The 25,713-nt window shown below is 41.8% G+C and overlaps 1 protein-coding gene across 5 annotated transcripts in view; it reads left to right on the forward strand.

Annotated features, from left to right (window-relative positions):
- Positions 1 to 25,713, forward strand: part of LOC138763377 (host cell factor 1-like) — a 141,431-nt gene that overhangs the window by 76,507 nt on the left and 39,211 nt on the right. For 3 of the 5 annotated variants that reach the window (XM_069937426.1, XM_069937428.1, XM_069937429.1), the window contains 6 exons: positions 6,985 to 7,181; positions 9,652 to 9,910; positions 10,024 to 10,184; positions 15,660 to 16,062; positions 18,624 to 18,923; positions 25,412 to 25,530. In XM_069937426.1, coding sequence (XP_069793527.1) covers positions 6,985 to 7,181; positions 9,652 to 9,910; positions 10,024 to 10,184; positions 15,660 to 16,062; positions 18,624 to 18,923; positions 25,412 to 25,530 — 1,439 coding nt within the window. The remainder of the gene's footprint in view (positions 1 to 6,984; positions 7,182 to 9,651; positions 9,911 to 10,023; positions 10,185 to 15,659; positions 16,063 to 18,623; positions 18,924 to 25,411; positions 25,531 to 25,713) is intronic. The other 2 variants (XM_069937427.1, XM_069937430.1) reach the window with 2 other exon arrangements.

The following is a 25,713-nucleotide window of genomic DNA, read 5'->3' on the forward strand; positions in this document are numbered from 1 at the left end:
TCAGAACTCACAAACTGTTTTCAAAATGGGGTTGTCCACAAGCTTCCAAAAGTCACTGCAAAGGTCAGTTCTCTCTTTCTCTATCTCTCTCCCCCTTTGCAAGACTAACCCAATCCATTGAAAGATCTTATCAGAACTTTGAGACTGGGTTTCGATCCATTTGCACCTGCTTCTGAAGTTCCTTCCAAACAGTCCCATTGTCTTTTGCAAAGCCACTGGTGCCTGCATGTCTGGCTTCAGCCAAGCTCTTGCATTTTAAATGAGGTGTGGTGTTCCTCTTTTTGTGGTGATCTACACGAAACCCCCACATTCTATCTCTTTTACAGACATATTAATATAAAGTTTGTATTTCTTTACATGTTCAATTTTAGCATCTTGACAAACAATCCGCTATTACATATTTGTATCTTTGATATGATTAATTTGTAGATAATATTCTTCTGTTTTTATTCTTCATTTTATTCAAAAGCACCAGAGGACTGTGGTCAGTAAATATCTCAACTGGTTCATGATTGGTACCCAGATACACATCAAAATTCTGCAGAGCAAGTATTATAGACAACAGTTCCTTCTCAATAGTGGATAGCTCCTTTGATGAACATTGAATTTTTTTTTAAAGTAAGCGACTGGATGGCCAATTTCATCATGTTTTTGTAACAAAACTCCACCTGCTTTCCCCTCACTGCTCAAGAAAATGGTCTGTCAAAACCAGAAGATTTTAAAACAGGGTAATGGGATAGCAACTCTTAAATTTTCTAAAGCTCTCTGACAAACTTTAGCCCACACAAATTTCTCCCCTTCCTTCAAAACAATAATTACAGGAAAAAGGACTTCAGCAAAATTCCTGCAAAATCTCCTATAATATCCTGCCATTCCTAAAAACCTCCTCATTGTTTTCTTGCCATTGGGAATAGGAAATTCAGAAATTGCATTCACTTTAGCTTGAATAGGTGCAACTTTGCCATAACCAACTACATGACCTAACTATGTCACAGTAGCATATCCAAATTCACTTTTAGCTAAATTAACAGTTAAGTTTGGTTTGGATGATCTTGCAAACAATTTGTCTAATTCCTTCAGATGTTCTTCCCATGTGTCACTTTTTGTGACCAAATCATCAATAGAAGCATCTGTATGTGTTAACCCTTGGATTACCAAATTAATTGTCCTTTGGAATGTTGCAGGGGCATTTTTTATGCCAAAAGGTAACACATTATATTCGTATAAACCAGATGGTGTCACAAAAGGAGAAATGAGCCTTCCTCTCTCATTTAGAAGCACACATCAGTAACCTGTCAACAAATCCATTTTAGTAAGAAATTTAGCTTTCCTAATTTTATCAATACTATCATCAATTCCAGGAATAGGATAAGCATCCGTTTTAGTTACTGAATTAACCTTCCTGTAATCTGTACAGAACCTAACAGTTTCATCTGTTTTAAGTACCAGAACACAAAGAGAACTCCAATCTAAATTCAAAGGTCTAATAATATCATTTTTCAAAATATATTCCACCTCATGATCCATGATTTTACTCTTCTGAATGTTTATTTTATATGGGTGGTTTTTATGGGTCTTGCTTCTCCCACTACCACATCATGACAAATCAATGGCGTTCTTTTTGGCACATCAAGAAACAAATTTGCAAATTTCAAAAGTAACTGATTCAATTGCTTCTGTTCTTTTGATTTAAGATGCCCTAACTTTTCTTTCAGATTTTCCAAAATTGTTGAATTAAACAGGTGCACAGGAACGATGGTTTCTTTAAGGTTATCCTCACAAGATTCTGTTTCCATAATCTTATAATCCATAACTTTCTCAATCCTGTCAACAACTAACACCTCTGATACAGACTGTTCTCCACTGCCTTTATCCTCATAATAAGGTTTCAACATATTTGTGTGACACACCTGAGTTTTATTCCTATGATCTGGAATGTTTGATCTCACTTTGTATGGTCCAGAAAATTTCTTTCTCAAAGGATTGTCATGTGTTGGGAACAAAATTAACACTTTACTTCCTGTCTTTAAATTCCTCACTTGAGCTTTCCTGTCAAATAAACGCTTCATTTTACCCTGAGCCAGTTCTAAATTCTCTTGAACCAATGTTCACATGTTTTGTAACCAATCTTTAAATTTAGAAACATAATCCAGCAAGTCCAACTGTACGTCTTCATTAACCCACTGTTCTTTTAACAACATTAAAGGTCCTCTAACCTGATGTCCAAACACAATTTCAAAAGGGCTGAAACCTAATAAATCCTGAACAGACTCTCTCACTGCAAATAACAGAAAATGAATACCTTCATTCCAATCTTTCCCATTCTCCAGACAATAAATCCTTATCATATTATTAAGAGTAAAATGAAATCTTTCCAAAGCTCCCTGAGTTTCAAGATGGTAGGCAGATGAAATGATCTGTTTAATTCCCAACTCCTAAATCAACTGCTGAAACAACCCAGACGTGAAGTTAGTTCCTTGATCACTCTGGATCTCTAGCCTTTACCACTGCCTTTGCTTTAATATTCCTCAATGGTATAGCTTCTGGAAATCTGGACACTGTACACATAATTATTAACAAGTACTGATTTCCAGCTTTTATTTTAGGCAGGGGACCCACACAATCCACAATAACCCTAGTGAAAGGTTCCCTAACAACAGGAATAGGTTGCAAGGGAGCTTCTGGAGGTCGCTGGTTAGGTTTCCCTACAACCTGACAAAGGTAACATGTCTGGTACCAATTAACAACATCCTCAGACCAGGCCAGAAAAATTGTTTCAAAATTTTATTCATGGTTTTCTTTACATCAAGTTGATCACCCAAAGGTGTACTCTGGGTCAAATTTAAAATTTCATTCCGGTAAATTCTAGGACTGACTACCTGATGAATCATCCTAACTCTTTATTTGCAGGAACATCAAGAGGTCTCCATTTCCTTATTAACAATTCACCCTTCAAGTAATATCTATAAGCCATTTCTTTAATCTCTTCCTCATTTACAGCTTTGTCCCTTAAATCAACAAGGTGTCAAAATCTGTCTTTTGCTGCTCAATTAACTCTTCCCTTGACAGAGAAATCCTGTCTCTCACATTTAACCTGCTTCTTCTGGACTATTTCAGAAGCACTAGACAAGTCTCGTATCAACTGGATCTTCCTCTGTTCTCATCATTTTCTTAGACAAAGACCTTGTTATAGCACATGCAGGATATATCTCACAATCTTCATCAACCTCATCCTTATTAGGCTTATTTGTTAATCTCAAAACTGACCCAACTTTATCCTCTGTCAAATCATTCCCTAATTAAAATGAGACTTGTTGCATTGGTAACTTTGAAATAACTCCTACTACAACAGGTCCTTTAACTAATTCTGAATTTAGCACTATATTGTGAAGAGATGTTGACTCTGCCTCACCTCCAACACCTTTAATCAAAGTTGTCTTCCCCTGTGTCAGTCTTCTGATCAAGAGTTAAAACATTCTGCAACAACAGTGAGTGGGCAGCCCCAGAATCTCTAAGAATGTTAACTGAAACCTGGGAATTTCCATCCTCTACACAAAAGGTTTGAATATATTCATAACATCCTTACCAGGTATGGAACATCTGTTGCCATTAAATTCAACTGTCTGAATACATGCTTCTGTAATAACTCCTTTTCTCATCTCTTTTTCAACACTAAACAATTTGCAAGAACATGACCAGGTTTTTTTTACAAAAATGACATACAAATCCAGAAGTTTTGTCCTTTCCCACCTTACCTTCATCATTTTTCTTAATATTCTCCGCAGTCAATTTCAGGCTTACTAGCCTGTTCCACATTAACCTTCTGAACAGGCTTACTAATTTGCTCCACATTAACCCTCTGAAAAGGTTTACTATACTGAAATTTGTTTTAGTGAATCAGGGCATATTCATCTGCTAACCTAGCCATTTGTTGCTACGTTCCCTCGTCTTTCTCATGCAGGTATAATTTAATTTAATTTGGAATGCACCTTTTAATTTCCTTAATATCAATTCTCTTAATCTGTCAAAATCATTATTCCTTTTGAGGTGCACCAACGGTCAAAACATACAGATTTTCCTAGAGCAAAATCCATATAAGATTAGTTCCATGTTTTCACCAAACTCCTAAATTTTTGTCTAAATGCTTCCGGAACCAACTCATAAGCTTTCAATACTGCTTATTTAACAGTATCATAATTTGCCACTTGCTCTGAAGTCAAACTAGAGTATGCAATTTGTGCTTTTCTCTTCAATACACTTTGGAGCATAAGAGGCCATTTTTCTTTTGGCCGCCTTGAGCTCTCAGCAACCTTTTCAAAAAGCTGAAAATATATATCTATATCTCCCTCATCAAAAGAAGGAACTAGATTTACCTCTTTACTAGCCAAAAGACCTCTCCCCAGCAGTTACAGCCTCAATTCTCTTACTTCTCTCCATCTCAATTTTTACCTTCTCCAATTGAAACTGTTTATCTTTTTCATTTTTTTCCAAGTCATATTTTCTTTGTCTTTCATCATCCTCCCTCTGTTTTTCAGCTACCTCTAACTAATTTCCTCCATTTTTCAGTCTCCTCTCTTTGTTTTTCATTCTCCTCTCAGCTTCCTCTGATTCACATTGTTGTCTCTTCAATTCAAACTCCCGTTTCTCTCTTCTACCACCCTCAATTTCTCCAATTCCAATGGCAATTCAAAAGATCTATCCTCCGGAAAACTTTCTCAACAAGTTTTCCCTCACCTATATAATATTTCACTATAATCCTCTGTTTTTGTATTTTCATCATCCAATGCTTGATTTCAGCCAGCTTTAATTCCTTAGCCTTGACCATCAGTTCCTCTTTTCCTCTGCAGCTCTGCGGGTGATGGTTGTAACAAAAATGTACTGCAGTTTTCAACATACACAAGCTTTAAATTAGCTTGGAAAAACCAATTAACTAATAAATCACAAATGCTCCAAAAGTTTAAGATCGCAGAACCCCAAATATTTCAATCCAAAAAGATGAGCCCCCCAATTTTGTTACGAGTCCAGAGGACCGCAAAATCCAACAGCAATAGAAATTCTCCAAGACCAATGGTTACTTAAACAAAAGTTGATTTTAATTTTCTTTAAACATAAAAACAGGATCAAACTTTAACTTATTACTATTAATTTATTCTAACTTAACCCCCTTCTAATTCTAAGTACACATATGTATATGTTCAGGAAATTTCTTTGAATCACAGTCCAATCTCACTTCTCCAAGTTCATTGGTATCAGGCAATTTTTATACTGTGCACAGAATTTAACATTTTTGAATTTTCACCAGGCTCTAGTGAAAAGGTAAATGGTTACTGCTCAGGAAGGTTCTCGTTGGTTTCAGAGAGAGATTTGTTGCTCGTTGGACATACACCAACTGATTCCCTCCAATCAGTACTTCATTGTCTTGCCGAAGAAACTTACCCCAGCATGGCTTTTCTAAATGATAACCTCTTCTTTCAGGTCACCACTGAGTTCCTCTTGTTTCCCTTATTTCACAAGAAACACTCTAGCCAGCCATTTCCTCTTGTAAGGACTACAAGGGTTTTTTAACAGGCTAAACTCAGAACTCAAACTGTTTTCAAAATGGTGTTTTCCACAAGCTTCCAAAAGCCACTGCAGAAGTTGGTTCTCTCTCTCTCTCTGATTGTAAAAACTTGAACTTCTTGCAGGGCTAACCCAATCCTTGAAATATCTCATCAGCACTGGGATTCGATCATTTGCACCTGCTTCTGAAGTTCCTTCAAAACAGTCCCATTGTCTGGTGCTTGCATGACTGGCTTCAGCCAAGCTCTTGAATTTTAAATGAGATGTGTTTATGATGACCTACACTAAACCCCCACAATCTATCTCTTTTAAAGACATATTAATATAATATATCTCGTAACAATACAAAAATAGTAAGAGTTTAGCAAGAACACTTGCAACTACTCAAAAAGTGTCTGCGTTTGGCCTGGCATTGGAAAAAGATGCATTGGGTACAGTTCTAATGTCATCCACATAGGGATAAATTTATGTAGACATGATGTTGACGTAGGAGCACTGGTGGGTAGCCAGGAAAAAAGTAGAGGGAGCATCACTAATCCCACCAGGATGCTCAGTACAGGGACAATATTGTCATAGAATATGAGTTTGTTCATTTTGTTTCACATGACCAACCAGATGAACAAAAGATAAAAATAATTTTTTTTTACATAGAGCACAGTAACAGGCCATTTTGGCCAATTAGCTCGTGACGCCCAATTAACCTACAACCCCCAATATGTTTTGAATGGTGAGAGGAAACAGGAGCCCCTAGAGGGAATATAAGTAGACGCGGGGAGAACTGATAAACTCCTTGCAGGCAGCACAGGATTTGAATCCTGGTCCCAATCGCTGGTGTACTAACAGTGATGTGTCAACCGCTACACTAACCATGCCACCCCATATATTTTTTTATTCATTTTACTGGCTTGATTAATTAAAAAGGCAGTTACAAAATAATTCAAACCATTGCAATTGAAACATGATATATCATAGTTGTGTACTGATTACCTCATTTGGACAGAGCTTTTGTCAATATTACTGTAACTTCAATAACTATTAAGCCAGAGCTGTAAAATTCTCATTGTCCTTGTTATGGTTCTTTATGATAGAATCTGTTATCTTCCCTACAAATTCATTGCAAGTGCATTTTATGATAAATATTACATTTTTTGCCAGATTATGCTTCCCATTCAGTAGGTAGGCAAATATACAGTGCTAAGCATTGACAATCTTAATTAATGCCTGTCCTCCAAAATATGCTCTTCCTGGCTAAAAATGTGAATGAAGCTGGGGCATACTCAAAAATTATCAGAGAAAAGAACTACCAATGTTTTCAAGATTCTTGGGGAAATTTGATTATGTAATTTGTTTTATGTTCAGTGTTGGAGTTGATTGTAAATTGTTCAGTTGATATTTCTATTGGCTGATTTTTAAATTGCTTTTTAGATGTCAGTACATTGGGGACAATAGGCACCACACTGGCAGGAGTGTCTACTGTATCACCTGCACTCAACACTCCCATCGCAACCCTTGGCGCCATCACCAACCTTACCGGCCAGGTAATCAGTGCATCTCCCAATACCACTCAGAAACTCACTGCAGTAACTGGAACCACTTCCACAGCACCCATCATCGCACTTAAGGTAGGAATTTATTTTGAGCAGGACTTTACCCCTCGTGCTCATCTCATCACATCCCTTGTTACTTTCAGCACCAAAATGAATGTATCCTTTAAATTACTGTATTTGATGGCATATAAGACTCACTTTTTTCCCCAAAAAAATGGCTCAAAAATATCCCCCGGGTCTTATATGCAAAGATGAAATTAGGATGATAATGGTGAGTAATGCCAACAGTGATCATTGTCGCTGCGTGGCTCATTAGCATCACTGCCGTCTATTGTTGGGGGCTGTCGGGAGACTCTCCCAGTGGCCCACTGTTGGTTCCCACACTGGTCCCGCTCCTGCACTCCCCTCCATCCCTAACAGCCCGGCACCAGTCCCCATACTGATCCCACCACCCCGCAACACTAAACCCCCCCCCCCCCACCAGGGAAAGAGCTGAGCTGACCAGTGCGAGGAACTGACAGCGGGCTGCTGAGAGAGAGCAGGGTAGCGGGACCAATACAGGGACCGACAACGGAAATTTATTTTTACAAAATGTTTTCTGCTATAGCTAAACTTCATTTGTTTTCTCTTGTAAATTACAACAGTATTATTGTTTAAAAGATTTTTCCTGTTGTCCTAGTTACATCTTTTGTCCAAGTTTTTTTACTGCTATACTGTAACTACATATTTCAATAACATTAAATGCTTACCCTTAAATACACTAAAAAAAAAATTTATTCTGTTGGCATAGCGGTTAGTGCAACACCCTTGCAGTGCCAGCGATCAGGACTGGACCTGGGTTCCAATCCCATGCTGTCTGTAAGAAGTTTGTACATTCTTCCTGTGTCTGTGTCAGTTTTCTCCAGGGGCTCTAGATTTCTCCCACCCTTCAAAATGCACCGGGATATAAGTTAATGGGATATAAGTTGGGTGGAACAGACTTGTAGGGCCAAATTGGCCTGTACAGTGCTGTATGTCTAAATTTAAAAATAAGTTTAATATTCCCAGCTGAAATGGGGTGGTGGGGGTTCTTATATGCCCATGGGTCTTGTATGCCATCAAATATAGTAATCCCTATTTCAGTGGGAATGAGGGACAGAGGGATATTTTGATGTAGTCCACTTCTGCAGACACCAGAAAGTGTGAATTATATCAGCCTCCCCTCCCCAATGCTATCCATGGATGACAGGCAGTCAAATTTATTTTTCTGTCCTATTTTTAATTTGGATTGTGAATTAGGAGCTGCTCCCACCCCCCCAGCCCCCCAGCAATCTATTCAAGAAGTCGTATGAACTCTGGAATCCTGGATGTTTTTCTGCCCAGCAAAAACACAAAACTGGAGAAATTCAGCTGGTCAAACAGTGAACTTTATATTGCAAGGATAATGATACATAACCAAGGTTTTGGGCTTGAGCCCTTCATCAAGTTAAAGGCCACTGTTTGACCTGCTGAGTTTCTCCTACATTGTGTCTTTACTTCAATCACAGTGTCTGCAGACTTTTGTGTTTTACTCCTTTTCGTTTGCTTAGGACCTGTTTTTGGTGTAAAATAGCCTTTGGAGCCCCTCAAATACATTGGCTGAAATGCCTGCTGACCAAATACCAGGAATTTCATCCATCTCGTTGGCCAAATCTCAAAACAATTGTTATGCATTGTGGTGGTAGGAACAAGCATTGGACATCTTAGACATTCATCCCGAATAACTATATGGTTGTAAAAAAATATATACTTGATTGTGGAGCCAGAAGGAGCAGACTTGATTTTCACTGCCATAATCTCTGACAGCAGGGTACTTCTTTCCATCTCAGTGTATAATGAGGTCCAGCAAAATGTGCACCTTGTCTGACCATTCAAGGGATTTGGATTAATCTGCTTGTCCACCACATAATGATATAATACACTGAATATCTTATAGTTCCCAATTCCTTTCCTATTGCATTCTTTTCCCTTCCCTCATCCATGCCATTAAAAAAAAACAACAAAACCTAACACCATAATCCCTTTTCTAGACATTTTCAAAAAATGCTGGTCACACTTTAGAATTTTACTGTGTGTGTGTGTGTGTGTGTGTGTGTGTGTGTCTGTCTCTCTCTCTCTCTCTCTCTCTCTCTCTCTCTCTCTCTCTCTCTCTCTCCTCTCTCTCTATGTGTGTGTACCTGAGTGATTCAAGGGCGGATTGCATCTTAACTAAGCCCATTTCTGTTCCTTTATTTATCCAGATCTGCATGTTCATCAAAGTGCACTTCCTTGATTTTTTTTTACCTTGATGGATGTCTAGCAAAAAATAGCTACCTAGTTGAGAGCAGATTGTTCATTTCAATTTCATATTATTGTTTGTGATGTGTTTACCCATGTATATATCAGAGGTATTCTCCAAAAACTACCTTTTAAGACTATTGCTTTAACTTCATTGTTTGCTCTTACTGGGTTAAAGTAGTTAAACAACAATGAGTTTTTTGATGTATTCTCTTTATTCTCCAACCTTCTCAATCTGAATTTTTTCCAGCCTGCCTCTGAGCCAAACCGGGTAACACTCGTTGCTGCCCCCAGTGGCATGGTGACACAGCAGACTCAGCAGCTGGTAAATTCAGGTTCCACTCTGGTTACAGCTTCTCAGGCCTCCACTGTGACACCAGACACTCAGAGCCAGCAGCTTGAATTGATAGAAGAACCAGTGAAATGTTCCAATCCTCCACATGAAACAATGGAAACCAACACCACTAATACATCTACAACTACCTTTGCAAATATTGCAACAAACCAGGGTGAGTGGATACTAGCAATCAAAGCACTGCCAATCCTTTTGTTTTCTGGCATACTATTCACATTGAAGCTATAATTTTCTGTCTTCTTTCTTTTCCATCTCTACATTTTGCAGTCCAGCCTCCTGCCTTGAATGCTCAAGGCCTCCCTGAAAGTGTGCATGGTGAAACTGCAACAGCAGGAACAACAAACACTGCGACGACTGCATCCACAGCTCAGAGTGGTGCAGTCACCATGGTGACGCAATCCACACCTGCACCTAGCCCCTCCATGCAGGTAGGAAAGGAGGACTTTATGATTCTGTACAGGAAACTGCCTTGACCCTTTTAATTGAATAATGGACGCTCTCTTCATGTAGTCTTCCCCAGGTTGGAAACATGGACTGACACTTCTTTGAGAGTATTGCACTATCTGGTCCACCCTTCAGAAAAGGCATTGGATCATGTGCAAATCAAGATCTGGTGTTCCCATTTTCAGATCAGTTAGGATGTTATTTATTATCATGTAATAAAACAGAAATGTTATATTGCATGAAGTTGCATTTAGCAAATTTTCTATTAGCATTGCCCAGCGCCCTTTATAGTCAGAGAAAGAGAAGCAAAAGAGAGGCCCCTCCAAATCACTGAGTGTCCGTGGATTTACCTCAGCGCACCTGCAGCCTCTGTAGCCACACAAAACTACAGTTCAAACTATTGACAACCTGAACCCAGATCCAAACCTCAAACACAATGAGGAAGCTGTCAGCATCCGAACCCCTCAGCACCCCCACGACTCCTGATTCCAATACCTGGTTCTCATGAGCCAGTCTCCAACAGCCATCAGCCCCCACCCTGTGTGGGTAGGATTCTCTGGAGGTGTGCTATGTCTATGCTTCCTGTTCTCCTGGGTTCACACTAGCGGCAGCTCTCAGCCTTATTTTCTGAAAAGCGTGGTGCTGGCAAATATGGTCAGCATCCTTCCACCCCACCTCAGCCAGGCTATCGAGGCTATTCGGGTGGAACTCTTAGCATAGCAGATAGTGCAATGCTATTACAGTGTCAAAGACTTGGGTTTGATTCTGGCACTGTCTGCAAGGAATTTGTACGTTCTCCCAGGTCTGCAGAGGTTTCCTCTGGGTGCTAGTCACCAACAGCTCACCGCCTGGGTGAGTCCTTCAGCCATGGTCACCGTCCTTGAGATTGTCTTCCCATTACTGGTGGACTGTGCCAGTGCACGGCTTCCTCCAGAGTCTGCAACTCCTTGTGGCTGCTGCCAAACACAGGAACCATCATCTTGGGCATAGACCCCACAATCGCAGGATTTTAACTAAAACATTGTCAGCTCTATTAACAGGCTATTTAAAATTGTATGGAGGCTTCAGCAGTAGGTCTCAATGGTAGGATTCTCTGGAGGTGTGCTATGTCTATGCTTCCTGTTCTCCTGGGTTCACACTAGCGGCAGCTCTCAGCCTTATTTTCTGAAAAGCGTGGTGCTGGCAAATATGGTCAGCATCCTTCCACCCCACCTCAGCCAGGCTATCGAGGCTATTCTGGTGGAACTCTTAGCATAGCAGATAGTGCAATGCTATTACAGTGTCAAAGACTTGGGTTTGATTCTGGCACTGTCTGCAAGGAATTTGTACGTTCTCCCAGGTCTGCAGAGGTTTCCTCTGGGTGCTCTGGTTTCATCCCACCCTTCAAAATGTACAGGGTTGTAAGTTCATTGGGGGATTTGGGCAGCACAGTCTCGTGGGTCAGAAGGGCCTTTTACTGTGCTGTACGTCGTTAAATTTTTTAAAAATACATTTTAAAGTGATTTGTTTGAATCCTGTGCTTCTGTAAGGATGCTGCACTCACTAGCAGTGTCAAACAAAAACTGAAAATAACAACTTGCATTTGAAGAGCACTTACTACGTGCTGAATAAATGGTTGATCAAAGGTATCTTTAACGATGCGGGGGTGGGAGTGTGGTGTTGAGAGGAGGAGCTAAAGGAATAGAAAGAGTTGAGAAAGCTGAAATCAGAGAGCCATTAGGAGTGAGAGAAATGAGGGATGAAAAAACAACAAGGTTGCAGTTATCATTAGAAACCACACCGATAAATTAATATTGCCTTTGCCCTGTTCTAACTGATCTCTCTCTCCCTGTGGGTTGACGAGCTGCTGCACTCTTCACAAAAATAAACTTTTTTATTGTACTTTGGGAAACATGACTATAGACAAGCCAAAGCACTGGAAGAATTTAAAGATGAAGGTGAAACATTTCTCAGGGTAGGGTCAGCCAACACAGGTGAGAAAGGTGTGAATCAGACTGGGATGCAGACTGTGGACCCTTGATGCAAATTCAGAATGGAAGCCTCTGAGCTGAGCTCTGGAATACACCTCTAGGTCAAAAAAACTACAAATGAAGCTTTTCAGCAGATGGAGTAAAGTAAGGATTTAATGCTAGGGTTAGGTGTACAAACACATGATCCTTTGATTGGACGAAAATTTCGACTTCATTCCTAAGATAAAACTCAATCAAAAAAGGCACAACGTGGAATTAGTGATGTAGTTACTGTTGCAATGAATAAGGTGGCTGTCAAATTTAAAGATAGATAAATCACTTCAGGGAAATCAACAGTGACATTGAGCATTGCAGCACAGTACAGGCCCTTTACCCCACAATGCATAGCCGACCTACATATACCAAAAAAAGAATAAATCCATTCTTCCTCATAACCCTCTATTTTTCTTTCATTCATATGCCTGTCTAAGAGTTCACTAATTTTCCTTAATGTTTCAGCCTCCACCACCATCCCTGGCAAGGCATTCCAGGCACTCACAATTCTCTGTGTGAAAAACATAACCCTGATCTCTTCCCTAAACTTTCCTCCCTTCAGATTGTAGGGGAAAAAGGTACTGGCTTTCAGAATCTTGTAGACCTCTATTAAGTCTCCTCTCATCCTTCTTTGCTACAAAGAGAAAAGTCCCAGCTTTCCTAACCTTGCCTCAAAAGATTTATTTTCCAATCCAGGCAACATCCTGGTAAATCTCCTCTGCACCCTCTCCATAGCTTCCACTTTCTTCCTATAATGAGATGACCAGAACTGAACACATTACTCTAAGTGTGGTCTTGCCAGAGATCTGTAGAGTTGCAACATGACACTTGGATTCTTGACCTCAATCCCTCTATTAATTAAGCCCAACATCCCTAAGGCCTTCTTAACTATCCTATCAACCTGCATGGATTTGGGCCTCAAGGTCCCTCTGTTCCTCCATGCTGACCATTAACCCTGTACTCAGCCTTCTGGTTTGACCTTCCAAAATGCATCACCTCACACATTCAGATTGAATTCCATCTGCCACTTTTCTGCACAACTCTGCATCCTGTCTATATTCTTTTCGTAACTTATAACAACCTTCAGCACTATCCACATCTCCTCCAACCTCTGTATGATCCGCAAATTTACTGACCTATTCTTCTGCTTCTTCATCTAGGTCATTTATAAAAATTACAAAGAGCACGGGTCCCAGAACAGATATCTGCGGAACTCCACTAGTCACTTATCTCCAGGCAGAATACTTCCCATCCACTACTACTCTCTGCTTTCTACAGGCAAGCCAATTTTTATCCACACAGCCAAAGTTCCATGGATCCCATGTCTCATGATTTTTCTGAACGAGCCCCTCAAGGGGGACATTGTCAAATGAGTTACAAAAATCCATTTAGACTATATCTACTGCCCTACCCTTATCAATTTATTTTGTTACCTTCCCTTCACAAAAGCCGTGCTGACTGTCCTTGAGCAGTCTACTCCAAAATCTCATAAATCCTATCCCTTAGAATCCTCTCCAATAGTTTGCACTCCACTGACGAAAGACTTACTGGTCTCTAATTCTGTGGATTCTCCCTGTTACCTTTTTTAAACAAGAGGATCACATTTGCTATTCTCCAAACCTCCGGCACCTCCCCTGTGGCCAAGATGGACTCAAAGATCATAGCCAATGCCCTAGTTATCGCTTCCCTCCTTTCCCACAGCAACCTGGGGTAGATTGCATCTGGCCCCAGGGACATAAATCTTAATGTTAAGTTGATCCAACATTTCCTCTTCCTTAATCTCAACACATCATCCAGCACACAAGCCTGTTCTATTCTAACATTACCCTGATCAAGGTCCACTTCTCTGGTGAATATTGAAGCAAAGCATTCATTTAGGACCTCTCCAAACTCCTCCACCTCCAGGGACGTTGCCTACTTTATCCTTAAGCAGCCCCACCTTCATTTTTGTCATCCTTCTGTTCTCCACATAAGCATAGAATGCGTTGGGATTCTCCTTAATCCTACATGTCATGGCCTTCTCTTGACCCTTTAAGCTCTCCTAATTCCTTTCTTAAGTTCCTTCCTGGCTACTATATAATTCTCATGAGCCCTTCCTGTTTCCTGCTTCCTAAATCTAATGTATGCTTCCTTCTTCCTCCTAACTAGCAGCCTCATTTATTTTGTCAATCACAGTTCCCTTTTCCTACTTTCTCTTCCCTCTTTCAGTGGAACAAACCTATCCTAAACCCATTTCGAGTGGTCGCTGTGCTTTCTCCCATGAACATCTGTTCCCAACTCATCCCATCATAATTCATCTTTCCCCAATTGAGCACTTTTCCATTTTATCTGCTTTTATCCTTATCCACAGTGATTCTAAAGCTCAGGGAGTTGTGGTCACTCACACCAAAATGTTCTCCTACTGAGAGGTCTGTCACGTGACCAAGTTCATTACCCAGTATTAGATCCAGTATAGCCCCTCCTGTAGTCAGCTGTTCCACATACTGTGTCAGGAATCCTTCATGGACACACCTGACAAATTCTACTGCATCTATCTGTCTTGCAGAAAGGAAGTGCCAGCCAACATTAGAGAAGTTGAAGTCTCCCATGACAGTAATCCTGTAAGGACTGCACCATTTCAAAATTTGCCTAATTATTTGTTCTCAGTGTCTTGAGGGCAATTTAGGGGCCTATAGTCTACTCCCAGTATATTGATTGCTCCCTTCCTATTTCTGAATTCAACCCATACCAACTTAGTGGATACTCCCTCTACAGCATTCTCCCTTTCTACACCTGTGATACTATCCATGACCCGTAGTGCAACTCCCCCGACTTCCCATCCTATTCCTTTTAAAACACTTACACCCCAGTACCTGATTCAGCTAATCCTGTTCTTCTGTCAGCCAAGTCTCTGTCATGTTGACAACATTGTAATTCCACTTACTGATCCATGCTATAAGTTCATCTCTTTTATTCCTAATATTCCTTGCATTAAAATAGACACATTTCAAACCCTCTGAGTATATTTTTATTTTCTCCCCTGCCTGTCCTTCCTCACATACTCGCAGCACATTGCATCATGCGTTTCACCTTCTGACCTATTCTCTGCACTCACACTCTGATTCCCACCCCCCCTGCCAAGCTAGTTTAAACCTTCTCCAACAGCTATAGCAAACCTGCCTAGCAGGATATTGGTCCCTCTCCAATTCTGGTGCAGCCCATCCTTTTTGTACAGGTCAGACCTTCCTCAGAAGAGATCCCAATGATCCACAAATCTGAGCCCCTGACCCCTGCACCAACTCTTCAGCCACATATTCATCTGCCACAACTTCCTATTCTTATGCTCACAGGCAGCAATCTCAAGATTATCACCATTGAGGTCCTGCTTTCACAATTTAAAAATCCAGATATTCAATTAAACTATAAAATAATTATGAGCAATTCATTGAGATCCTGTATTACTTTTCTTTTTCACAGGCAGTTCCATTGACTGATGCTCAATCTAATAATGAAGAGAAAAGTTCTGTGACATCAATGGGGCACACCATTTTACTTGCCAATTCTTCAGCTGCAACAACCAACATCACATTAGCTCCTCGAACAGCACCAGAGGGAGTTCAAACACCCAGTACCCCAGCATTGCAAGCACTGCAGACTCAGTCCACAGTCAACCTTCAGCAAGACCAGCTCCTTCCTCCCCGTGAGCTGCTGGATGACAGTCGGCCCGAGGCCCTGACCGATTTGGGGTTGTCCGCTGCAGAGCTGGCTGTAGCTGCAGCTGCCGAGGAAGCAGCTCGCTTGGCATTGCTGGAAGAAGAAGCCAGGATGAAAACGACAACAACAGCATCAGCAGAGGTCCTGGCATCGAGTGAGGATGCAGGTGGGTATGTGCTGCAGAACGAGCTGCCAAACTGCCAGGTCGTAAGTTACCTTTTATTGTTTGAGATGATTGCATGTTAAGCTCGAGCCAAATTGTCTGAACAGAGCCATGGAGCTCTGGTTTATTGGATTGGCTCTGATTGTAATCACCTCTTCCAAGTTTGTTTCTAATCAATACTGGAACAAGAGGAGGATGCTTGGACTCTCAAGTCCATGCCATGGTTCAATCATATGATTACCTACTTCCACTTCAGCACCTGTTCCATATCCCTTGATTCTCTCACCTAACTAAAATCTGGCATTAATTAACAAACACCTTTTTGATGACTCTCTCACATTAATTTACTCCCTCTAATTCTAGAATTGTCTACCAGACCCTTCACTTTATCCTTGCCCCTCATGATTTTATAAACATCTGTAAGGTCATACCTCAGCCCTTTGAGGTCTAGGGAATAAAGACCCAGCCTAAATAACCTCCTCTATAACTCAAACCCTCCAGCCCCAGTATCATCTTGGAGAGTCTCTGTACTCTTTCCATGTTATTGATATCCTTCCTATAGCTGGGCAATCAGACTGCTTTGTACATCATGTCATTACATTTTTACTCAATGTGCTGCTCAATGAAGGCACAAATGTCATCTGCCACCTTCATTACCCTGTTCACTCAAGTTGCTACTTTCAGGGAATGATGCACTTATACCCCAAAATCTCTGTTCTGCAGCAATCTCCAGGATTCTACCATTCTCTGTGAAAGTCCTGCCCTGGTTGAACTTTCCAAAGTGCAGCATCTCGCACTTAGTCAGACTTCAATTTGCCAATCCTTGGTCCATCTTCCCAACTGATCTAGATCCTGTGTAAACTTCGATATCCTTCCTCACTGTCCACTGCATTACCAATTTTAGTGCTATCTGCAAATAAACTAATTACCGTATGTATTCATGTTAATAGTTGAGTTTTGAGGACCAATTTTTTGGGTCAAATTTGGGGGGGGAGGTTGACTTTTACACGGATACTACTTTTGACCGAGTTAAGTACCTATGTCGTTCAAGAAGTCGGGAGCTCGGATGGCTGGGACCAGGTGGTAAGTATGCGTTTGGAATGTCAGGAGCTCTGGTGGGCAGGAAGCTAGGAGAGGATATGTAGCCGGGGCATCAAAAGCTCGAATAGGCAGTGGCCGAGGTGAGGATTTTGGGTCAGGGCCTCAGGAGCTCGGATGGGCGGGTGGTCAGGGCCAAAAATAGAATGGGTAAACTTTTACATGGGACAAACGAAAAATACGCAATTTTTGGGCCAAAAAACATGGGGGTCAACTTTTAAACATTATCGACTATTACACAAGTATACATGATAAGTTAATTGCATTGCCACCAAATCAATATAGATGACAACATCTGTGGACCTAGCACTGACCTCCTGTAACACACCACTAGTCTCAGACTCCAATCAAACAAATGTCCCTCAGCCTCCTTCCACTAAACCAATTATGAATCCATTTAGCCAGCTCATCTTGGATTCCAAGCAACCTGACCTTCCCAATTAAGGTGCCATATGTGACCTTGTATAAAACCTTGCCAAAAACCCAAAGAGACAACGTCCACCACCCTGCTCTCATCAATCCTCTTTATCACCTCTTCAAAAATTCAAACTATATCTCAATCTCTCAAATATCTCCATTTGGCCCATTGGAAGGAATATGAGCCTACTGTTTAAACTTAACCATTATATAGCCAGGATGTAATTGGAGTGAATCTACTCTGCAAGTTCTCTGATACCAGTGTCTATTTCCTGGAGAATGTTGCCTAAAACCAGGGGAAGAGCAGATGGAATCTGGTCCACTGCTCAGTGCTGAATCTGTCCACCTAGGGGGTGGTTTCTGACCACACTCTGTGGAATAGTTCATCAACCAGGAAGATAAGTGCAGAAATTATGATTGCTGATTATTAATTATGTTTCATGCAGGCACAAGCAACAATTCAAAGTTCAGATTTATTGTCATAGTGTTTACATGATATTACATATAACCCTGAGACGACAATACAAGTTGTATGCTTCTGCAAGTACTGGAATGAGGCCATTCAGAGAGATATTTCCCTTCTTCAGACAAGCAAGATGAAGTTAACTGTTACTGAGCTATGTCGGTACCTTCACTGTCTGGAATGTTAAGAGATGATGTGAAAACACTCAGCACACACAAATTGCACTTTCTCTTCACCCAGCTCTACATTTATCCTGCATTATACACCTGCAGTTGAGATCAGTTATAGAGAAGCAGCTGGAGGACAAACCCTGCAATGACATTGTCCATTTTCTTGATCATTCTGGCCTTGGATTCTTCAGTGTCAAATGTGGGCAAGCACCAATGATACCTATTGTTAATCTATGCTCTCAAAACAATAATCTGCCTACTGCTCCTCATCGATTTAATATGTTGACAGATATATCCAACATCTTTGGATTTTTTTTTTTACTTTGTGCCTGCTGAATGACTAGCCAATTTTAGTGCACATTGATCTTATAACTAACTCAAAACTGCAGCAATTTTCTCCCTTCTTTAAAATACAGCAAGGGAAGATCCTATGGAAACCTCCTCAGCAGATTTGGCAACAATGCAGCCAGCGCAACTTTCTCACCAGGCTCTGCAGACACTGGTGTCCCTGCAGTCTATTGTTCCGTTAGCTGAACTTGCACAACAGGACATAGAAAGAGCAGGCCAACAGGCTTCAGACAGCAACCGACCCTCCCGGCTAGCGGAAGCTCTAGCACCAGCAGATAGTCTCAATGATTCTACCTCGGAGACCAATGGGCCTCAGGAACTGGCCAGCACTGTCTCGAGTATTCAGCTGCCCATTCTGAGAACCACTGGTAAGTTCAGCAAAAAAAAAAAACCCTCCTTCTGTTTTCATAGAAAATTCTGTCCCCTATATCCTAACTTGTTTGTGCATCAACCTGCACACTAGTCTGCTTTGACATCTGCTCCCATTTTAAAGTTTTCTGACTGTTTTTCAAATCCCTTCATGGCCAACAACCTGTTCTCCCCCGTTTCTAACATCTTCCTCTCCAAGTTCTCAGTAGTCTTGCATTTCTGGCTCTCATGAGCTTCTCTGATTTTTGATAGGCCTAGATTTCCCCTCTCTAAACTTCTCTACCTCACTAACCTTCCTCTCAGGCAATCCTCCAAGCTACCTGTCATCTATCCTTTTTTTTTCTTATTAATCTTTTATGTGAATTGAGTGAAGGATTATTGATTGTTGGAACTCAATCATTGGTTGTTATGAGGCCACTCTTGCAGCTTGCAGCTTGCAGTGTGTGTTATGGGATGCAACTACCCACCATACTTCTACTTTTAAACATTTCAAAACTTTTAACTGACCATTCTACAAAGTCAATCAATATTCTGCAATATATTCTTGTTGTCAAATGTCGACTAAATACATTTTTAAAGAACCAGTTAAGTGAAAGTGTGTTAACTATTTATCTCGGATAACATCACTGGACGTGTCATCCTGTAGATGAGACTGTGAGAGCCTCGATAAATCCAAGTTGTTTTGGGGAAGTAAACAAAAATGTTCCAGCTTCTGCAAGGGCACAGTGGCTGTTTGCTGCCATTGTTTCATGAAATTACTTCCTGAGGGTTTGGTCAAGGCAGATAATGTAGAGATATGGCAAACTTCTAAAGGCATGCTGGTGAACTAGTTGGATTTTTTACAATTTACAACAGTCTCCGAGCTTCAGTCATCAAATTTTTCCAATGAACTGCCTATACTACTTCACAACTCTGCCATGATCGCTGTTAATTCTAACATGTTTTCTAACATCAATAAGTAGGAAAATGTAATTCGGATTGAATACTCAAGCAATTCAAAATACTCTTTAACTTGCAAATAGACACCACTATTTTTAAAAGAACAAACCTCATTGGATATTGGGCTTGGTATCTTAACTGGTTATAACTGGAAAGAAGTGCTTATTTAGTGTGCAACCTAATGCAGAATTGACCTGTCTGAATATCAGCGCAATAATTACAAGTCTTGGAAGCATCAAATTGATTTGCATTCTTCCCAAACTGCAGTGAAAGAAACTCTTGCATTTGGCCCCAGCTGTCTACCCAACGGAGCTCCCGAAACCATGACCACCTACTCCAACTCTGGCCCCAGCTGTCTACCCACTGGAGCTCCCATCACTTCAACAGCTGACTCCAGCATTGACCTTGGCCGCCTACCTGCAAGAGGTCCCAACCCTTCGGCCACTGACTCTCATCTGGGCCCTGACTTCCCTCAGTCCGGAGTTTCCCACTATAGTGGTCCCAACCTTGCTGCTGGATCCCACTTGCTCATTCTCCCAACTACTTACCCTTCCCTATCCTCGTACACCTCTCCTTACTTTACCCCATCTCCTTTTCACAACTTCCCTCTTCTTCCCAAGATACCCCCTACCCTCCTCCTTCCCTCTGACCTCCCAATCCTTCCCCTCTAACCTCCATCCTCCCCATCCCTCCACCTCCCCTATCTTCCTTCTCTACCTTCTGACCTCCCTAATCCTCCACCTCCTCCCAACACCCTCCACCACACTGATTCCCACTCTGTCTCCTGCTTAGTCTTTAGCATCCCCTTTAACCTTCCCCTCTCTGAGAAGGGCCGTTTAGTTCTCAGCAGAGGCTTTACCTTCTTCCCCCTCTGCCCACACTAATGAGTTCTGCACACACTACAATGCCAAACTCTTCCATCCACCTCTGGGCTTACTTTCATGACCCTAACTCTCCACCTCCGGCCACCCAAGACCCCTTTTCCTGCTTTAAGCCTCTTTCTCCTCTTGAATGCCTCATTCTGGCCAGCTGCCCGCTCTGGATCTTTTTATTTCCATTTTCCGCCGACACATCAACCATCTCAATTTCACCACTCCTCTCTTGTATTCTAATCTTACTTCCTCCGAACTCTCTGCTCTCCACTCTCTCCGCAACAATCCCAACCTAACCATAAAACTCGCAGGTAAGGGTGGTGCTGTTGTGGTCTGGCACACTGACATCTACTTTGCCAAGGCTAGATGACAACTCTCAGACAGCTTCTGCTATTTACCCCTTCCACAGGACCCACCACGGCTCATCAAGCCACGGACTCCAACAGCATCTCCAACCTCATCACCTCTGGTCACCTACGACCTCCAACTTTATTGTCTCCCTTCCCTGCTCTGCCCGTTTCTACCTTTTACCAAAGATACATTAACCCAACCCATCTGGGTAGACCCATTTTTTCCGTTTGCTCTTGCCCCGCCAAACTAGTTTCGACTTACCTTGACTCTATCTTTTCTCCGCTGGACCAATCCCTCCCCACCTCTATCCCCAATACCTCACATCTCTTCAATGACTTCAAATTTCCTGAACTGGACTGCCTCATCTTTATGATGAATGTCTAATCCCTTTATAGCTCCATCCTCCATACAGAAGGTCTTAAACCACTTCCTCCATACAGAAGGTCTTAAAGCACTTTGCCTCTTCAAGAACAGAAACCCTCTACCACCTTCGCTTGTCAGAACTTGTCCTCACTCAAAACAACTTCTCCTTTAACTCATCTCACTTCCTACAAATCAGAGGAGTAGCCATGGGTACACACATGGGCCCCAGCTACTCCTGCCTGTTTGTGGATTTTGTGGATCAATCCATTCTGTAAGCCTACACAGACAATACCCCTCAACTCTTCCTCCTTTATATTGATGACTACATCGGAGCTGCCTCAGCTCATCAGCTTCATTCAGTTCATGGCCAATGATCTCAAACTCACCTTGTCCATCTACGACAACACTCTTCCCTTCCTGGATCTGTTTGTCTCCATCTCAGGAGACAACCTTTTCACTGACCTATATTACAAACCCTTTAACTCCCACAACTACCTTTCACCCTGTCCCCTGCAAGGATTCTATTCCCTTCTCACAATTTCTCACTCTCTGCTATGTGTTCCCAAAATGAGGTCTTCCAATCCAGATCTACTGAAATGTCTGCCTTTTTCAACCAATGTGGCAACCCCTCCACCACCATCAACTCAGCCTTCACCTGTATCTCCTTCATTTCCCACTCATCTGCCTGGCCCTCTCTGCCCCCAGATGCAACAAACACAGGATTCTCCTTGTCCTTACCTACCACCCCACCAGCCTCTGGAATTTCTGGTACTTACAACAGGATCCCACTACCAGACACACTTTCTCTTCTCCTCTCCTCTCTGCTTTCTGTAGTGACTGCTCCCTCTGTGACTCTCTTTGTGTACTCATCCCCCACTGCCAATTTCCCCCCCCCCCCCACCCCAGCACCTTCCCCTGTGACCACAGGATGTGCCATACTTGCACCCATACCTCCTCATCATAATCCAGGGCCCCAAACAGGCTTTTCAACAGAAGCAACATTTCACTTGTGTATCCATGGGATTGATTTACTGCTGGCCTTCTCTACGTCGCAGAAACTGGGCACAGACTGGGAAATTGCTTCGCTGAACACCTTCGCTCTGTCCGCACCAGTGACAGAGACCTCCCAGTGGCCAACCATTTCAGTTCTGCATCATACTTCCATACTCACATGTCTGTCCATGGCCTCATGTACCATCCCACCAAGACCACCCATAAATTGGAAGAACGTCTGGTTACCTGTCTGGTCATTCTCCAGCTGGATGATATCAACATTGACATTTCTGGTTACTCCTAACCTGTTCTCCTTTCCCCCTCCCTATATCCATCTAGCCATTCCCCCACCCCCACCCCCCGATCGCTGCTGTGCCCTTCCTCCCTTCTCCACCTATTACTTCCTGCCTTTGCAACCACATCTCCTCCCTTATTCCCTTTTATTCAGACGCATTGATGAAGGTCTTAAGCCCGAAACATCAGTTATTTTTATCTTAATTATATAAAGGACACTTTGATTTGCTGAGTTTCTCCAACTACGGTGTCTGCAGACTTTTGTGTTTTACTTCTTGCATTTGAATGTTACTGTGTTTACGTCAAGTTTTTTGATAATCATTCTGAACCAATCGTAACCCATGAGGTGTTATAGAATATTGGGTGACCCATTCAGCTTTAAATGTTTCCATATATCTTTAAGGTATACAAATATATTTTTATTCCAAAAAGTTCCTCCATAAGCAAGCCATTGGTTCATTTAGTTTGTATATGCAGTAGCATTGTATACACAAATTGAAAGAACCAGTGGATTTCTGTTTATCTTGATACATGTAATCTCTGTGACAGAAATTCGATTTATTCTGATCTCTTGTTGTTGTCTTCCATTCTTCTGGTAAATAATTCCAAAAGCTTGTTTAATGCTGTGATTATTGCAAGAACCTTGATGATATTGTAGAACTTCCCATGCACCTTCATTTTGCTGTACCATCTTTCTGCTCTTCCATGTGTTTTAGCATCAATGAGCTACTCCTTGTTTGGCTTCTTCATTTGATTAATGTCTCATTTTGATCTGAATTGGTCAAGGCTATTCTGTTTGCTGTATCTTTTTCTTTCCCTAACATTACTGGTTCAAACTGCCTGATTGCCTAACCCCAAATGTTCAGCAGTCTCTTTAAACTCCTCTTGTTGAAGAGACTGACCTACTTTCTTGGCCCAATTCCTTCCTTAAAGGCTGAAAAACTCACTTTCTTCCATGGCTTCGTTAACTGTTAACTTTAAATTAAGACAAGCAGCATGATAACAGGCCCATAGAGCCCACGAGACCATGACTCCCAAAAACACAAATTAACCTACAATCCCTATGTTTTTGAAGGGTGGGAGGAAATCAGAGGAAGTCCATGCAGACCTGGGGAGAATATACAAACTCCTTACAGATAATGCTGGATTCGAACCTGGGTCACTGGCACTGTAATAGTGTTGGGCTAACTGCTGTGCTAACTGTTCCAGAAAAGACTTTTCAAATCTACCATTATCACACACTCTGATCCATGCCCCTCATCTTTGCAGTCTATTGCTATGCTTCCATTTTCCCCTCTCTTCAATGAACTCTAGCCTTCAAACATTCCAAAATACTATACTTGGTTTGAATGCCTCCACTCAAGGACCAGCTGCTGTTTGCCTTTGTAAATGACTGTCGCAGAGACAGTCATTAACAATATCCAAAATATTGCTGCTGCTCAAGACTTAACTTGCTCTGTCTGTTTGTTCATTCATATGTCACTCCTGTGCTTGCTGGCCTATCTTATTATTTTCAATCTGTAATCACTTTCAGCCCTACAAAACCTTTGTGCATCTCCAACATAACATAAATAGTAGGGGCAAGTGTAGACCATCTGGCCCATTGAGTCTGCCTTCACCAATCACTCAGATCTGGCTGTGGACTTTGCCTCACTTACCCTAAATTCCCCCATTCTTCAAAAAATCTATCTGTGTCTTAAAACGTTTAGTGAGGCAGCCTCGACTGCTTCATTGGGCAGAGAATGCCTCAGATTAAATCAGATTCCCTCGATCTTAAGGCTATATTCCCTAGTTCTAATCTCACCTTTCAGTGGAAACAACTTCCTGCTTCTACCTCACTGCTTCTTGATCAAACCCAATTTAATTTGCCACTATTGGAAAGTTTCTAGCTACAGGTACACGATGCTTTATCCGGATATCTAAAATCCAGAAAGCTCCAAAATCCAGCAAGTGGGGAAAGAGGCAGCAGCATGAGTCGGGCGGGCGAGAGACCGGCAACGCGAGTCAGGCGAGCGAGAGACTGACAGCACGAGTCGGGCAGGCGAGAGACCGGCAGCGCGAGTCGGGCGGGCGAGGTGGGGAGACCGGCATCGCAAGTTGGGCGGGCGAGTGTGGGAGACCGGCATCGTGAGTTGGGTGGACGAGAGACTGGCAGCGCAAGTCGGGCGGGCGAGGGGGGTTTGGGGGAGACAGCAGGGTGACTAGAAGTGGGTGGGGGTGGATACAGCAGCAAAATTTGGGTGGGCTTTCTGAAATTCGGAACACACCGTCCCACAAGGGTTCCGGATAAAGGATTGTGTACCTGTACCAATATACTCAGAATTTAAAATTCTCAACAGTTCTCTTTCATCATTTAAGGTTCTCACTAAAACAACCCTCTTTGACCTCAGGCCCTGTTCTAATATCATCTTGTGTGGCTTGCTGTCAGTTTATTTTTATTCAGTACCATGAGATATAGCTTAGGATGTGTTTGCAAGCTTAAAAAGGTGCTCTTTGAATGAAGTGATTGACCACATGTATAAAAGCATAAAATATGTAATGGATATGCATTTGGAAACATATTTTTGAACTGCATGTTAATTTTATTATAGAATAGGCACAGAAGCTGAGCCTAGAGTCTTTTGCAATGCAATTTAAAATGGATATTGACTGGGACTTCTTTCATTGTAAAACAGGTCTGCCACCATATACTTCTCTACTGACACCATCAACCAACCCAGTCTCCAGACCAATGAAGCTACAGGCAGCCACTGCTTTAGCTCAAGTAGCCAATGGAAACAGACTTCCTGCATCAGTAAGTGCTCCCACAAGGACTTCATACAATTACATTCCTTGTTGACCAGTTGTTGTGCTGAACCAAAGGAAACAACCTGATGCTGTTGAGCACTGGAAATTGGAAATTCTTGCTTTCCACAAACAAATTCCTCCTGTTGTTAAGATGAGCTTGTACAAATTCAGGACAAAAGTTATTAGAGTC

This window comes from Narcine bancroftii, chromosome 5 (assembly GCF_036971445.1).
Source record: "Narcine bancroftii isolate sNarBan1 chromosome 5, sNarBan1.hap1, whole genome shotgun sequence".
NCBI classification, from domain to species: Eukaryota; Metazoa; Chordata; class Chondrichthyes; order Torpediniformes; family Narcinidae; genus Narcine; species Narcine bancroftii.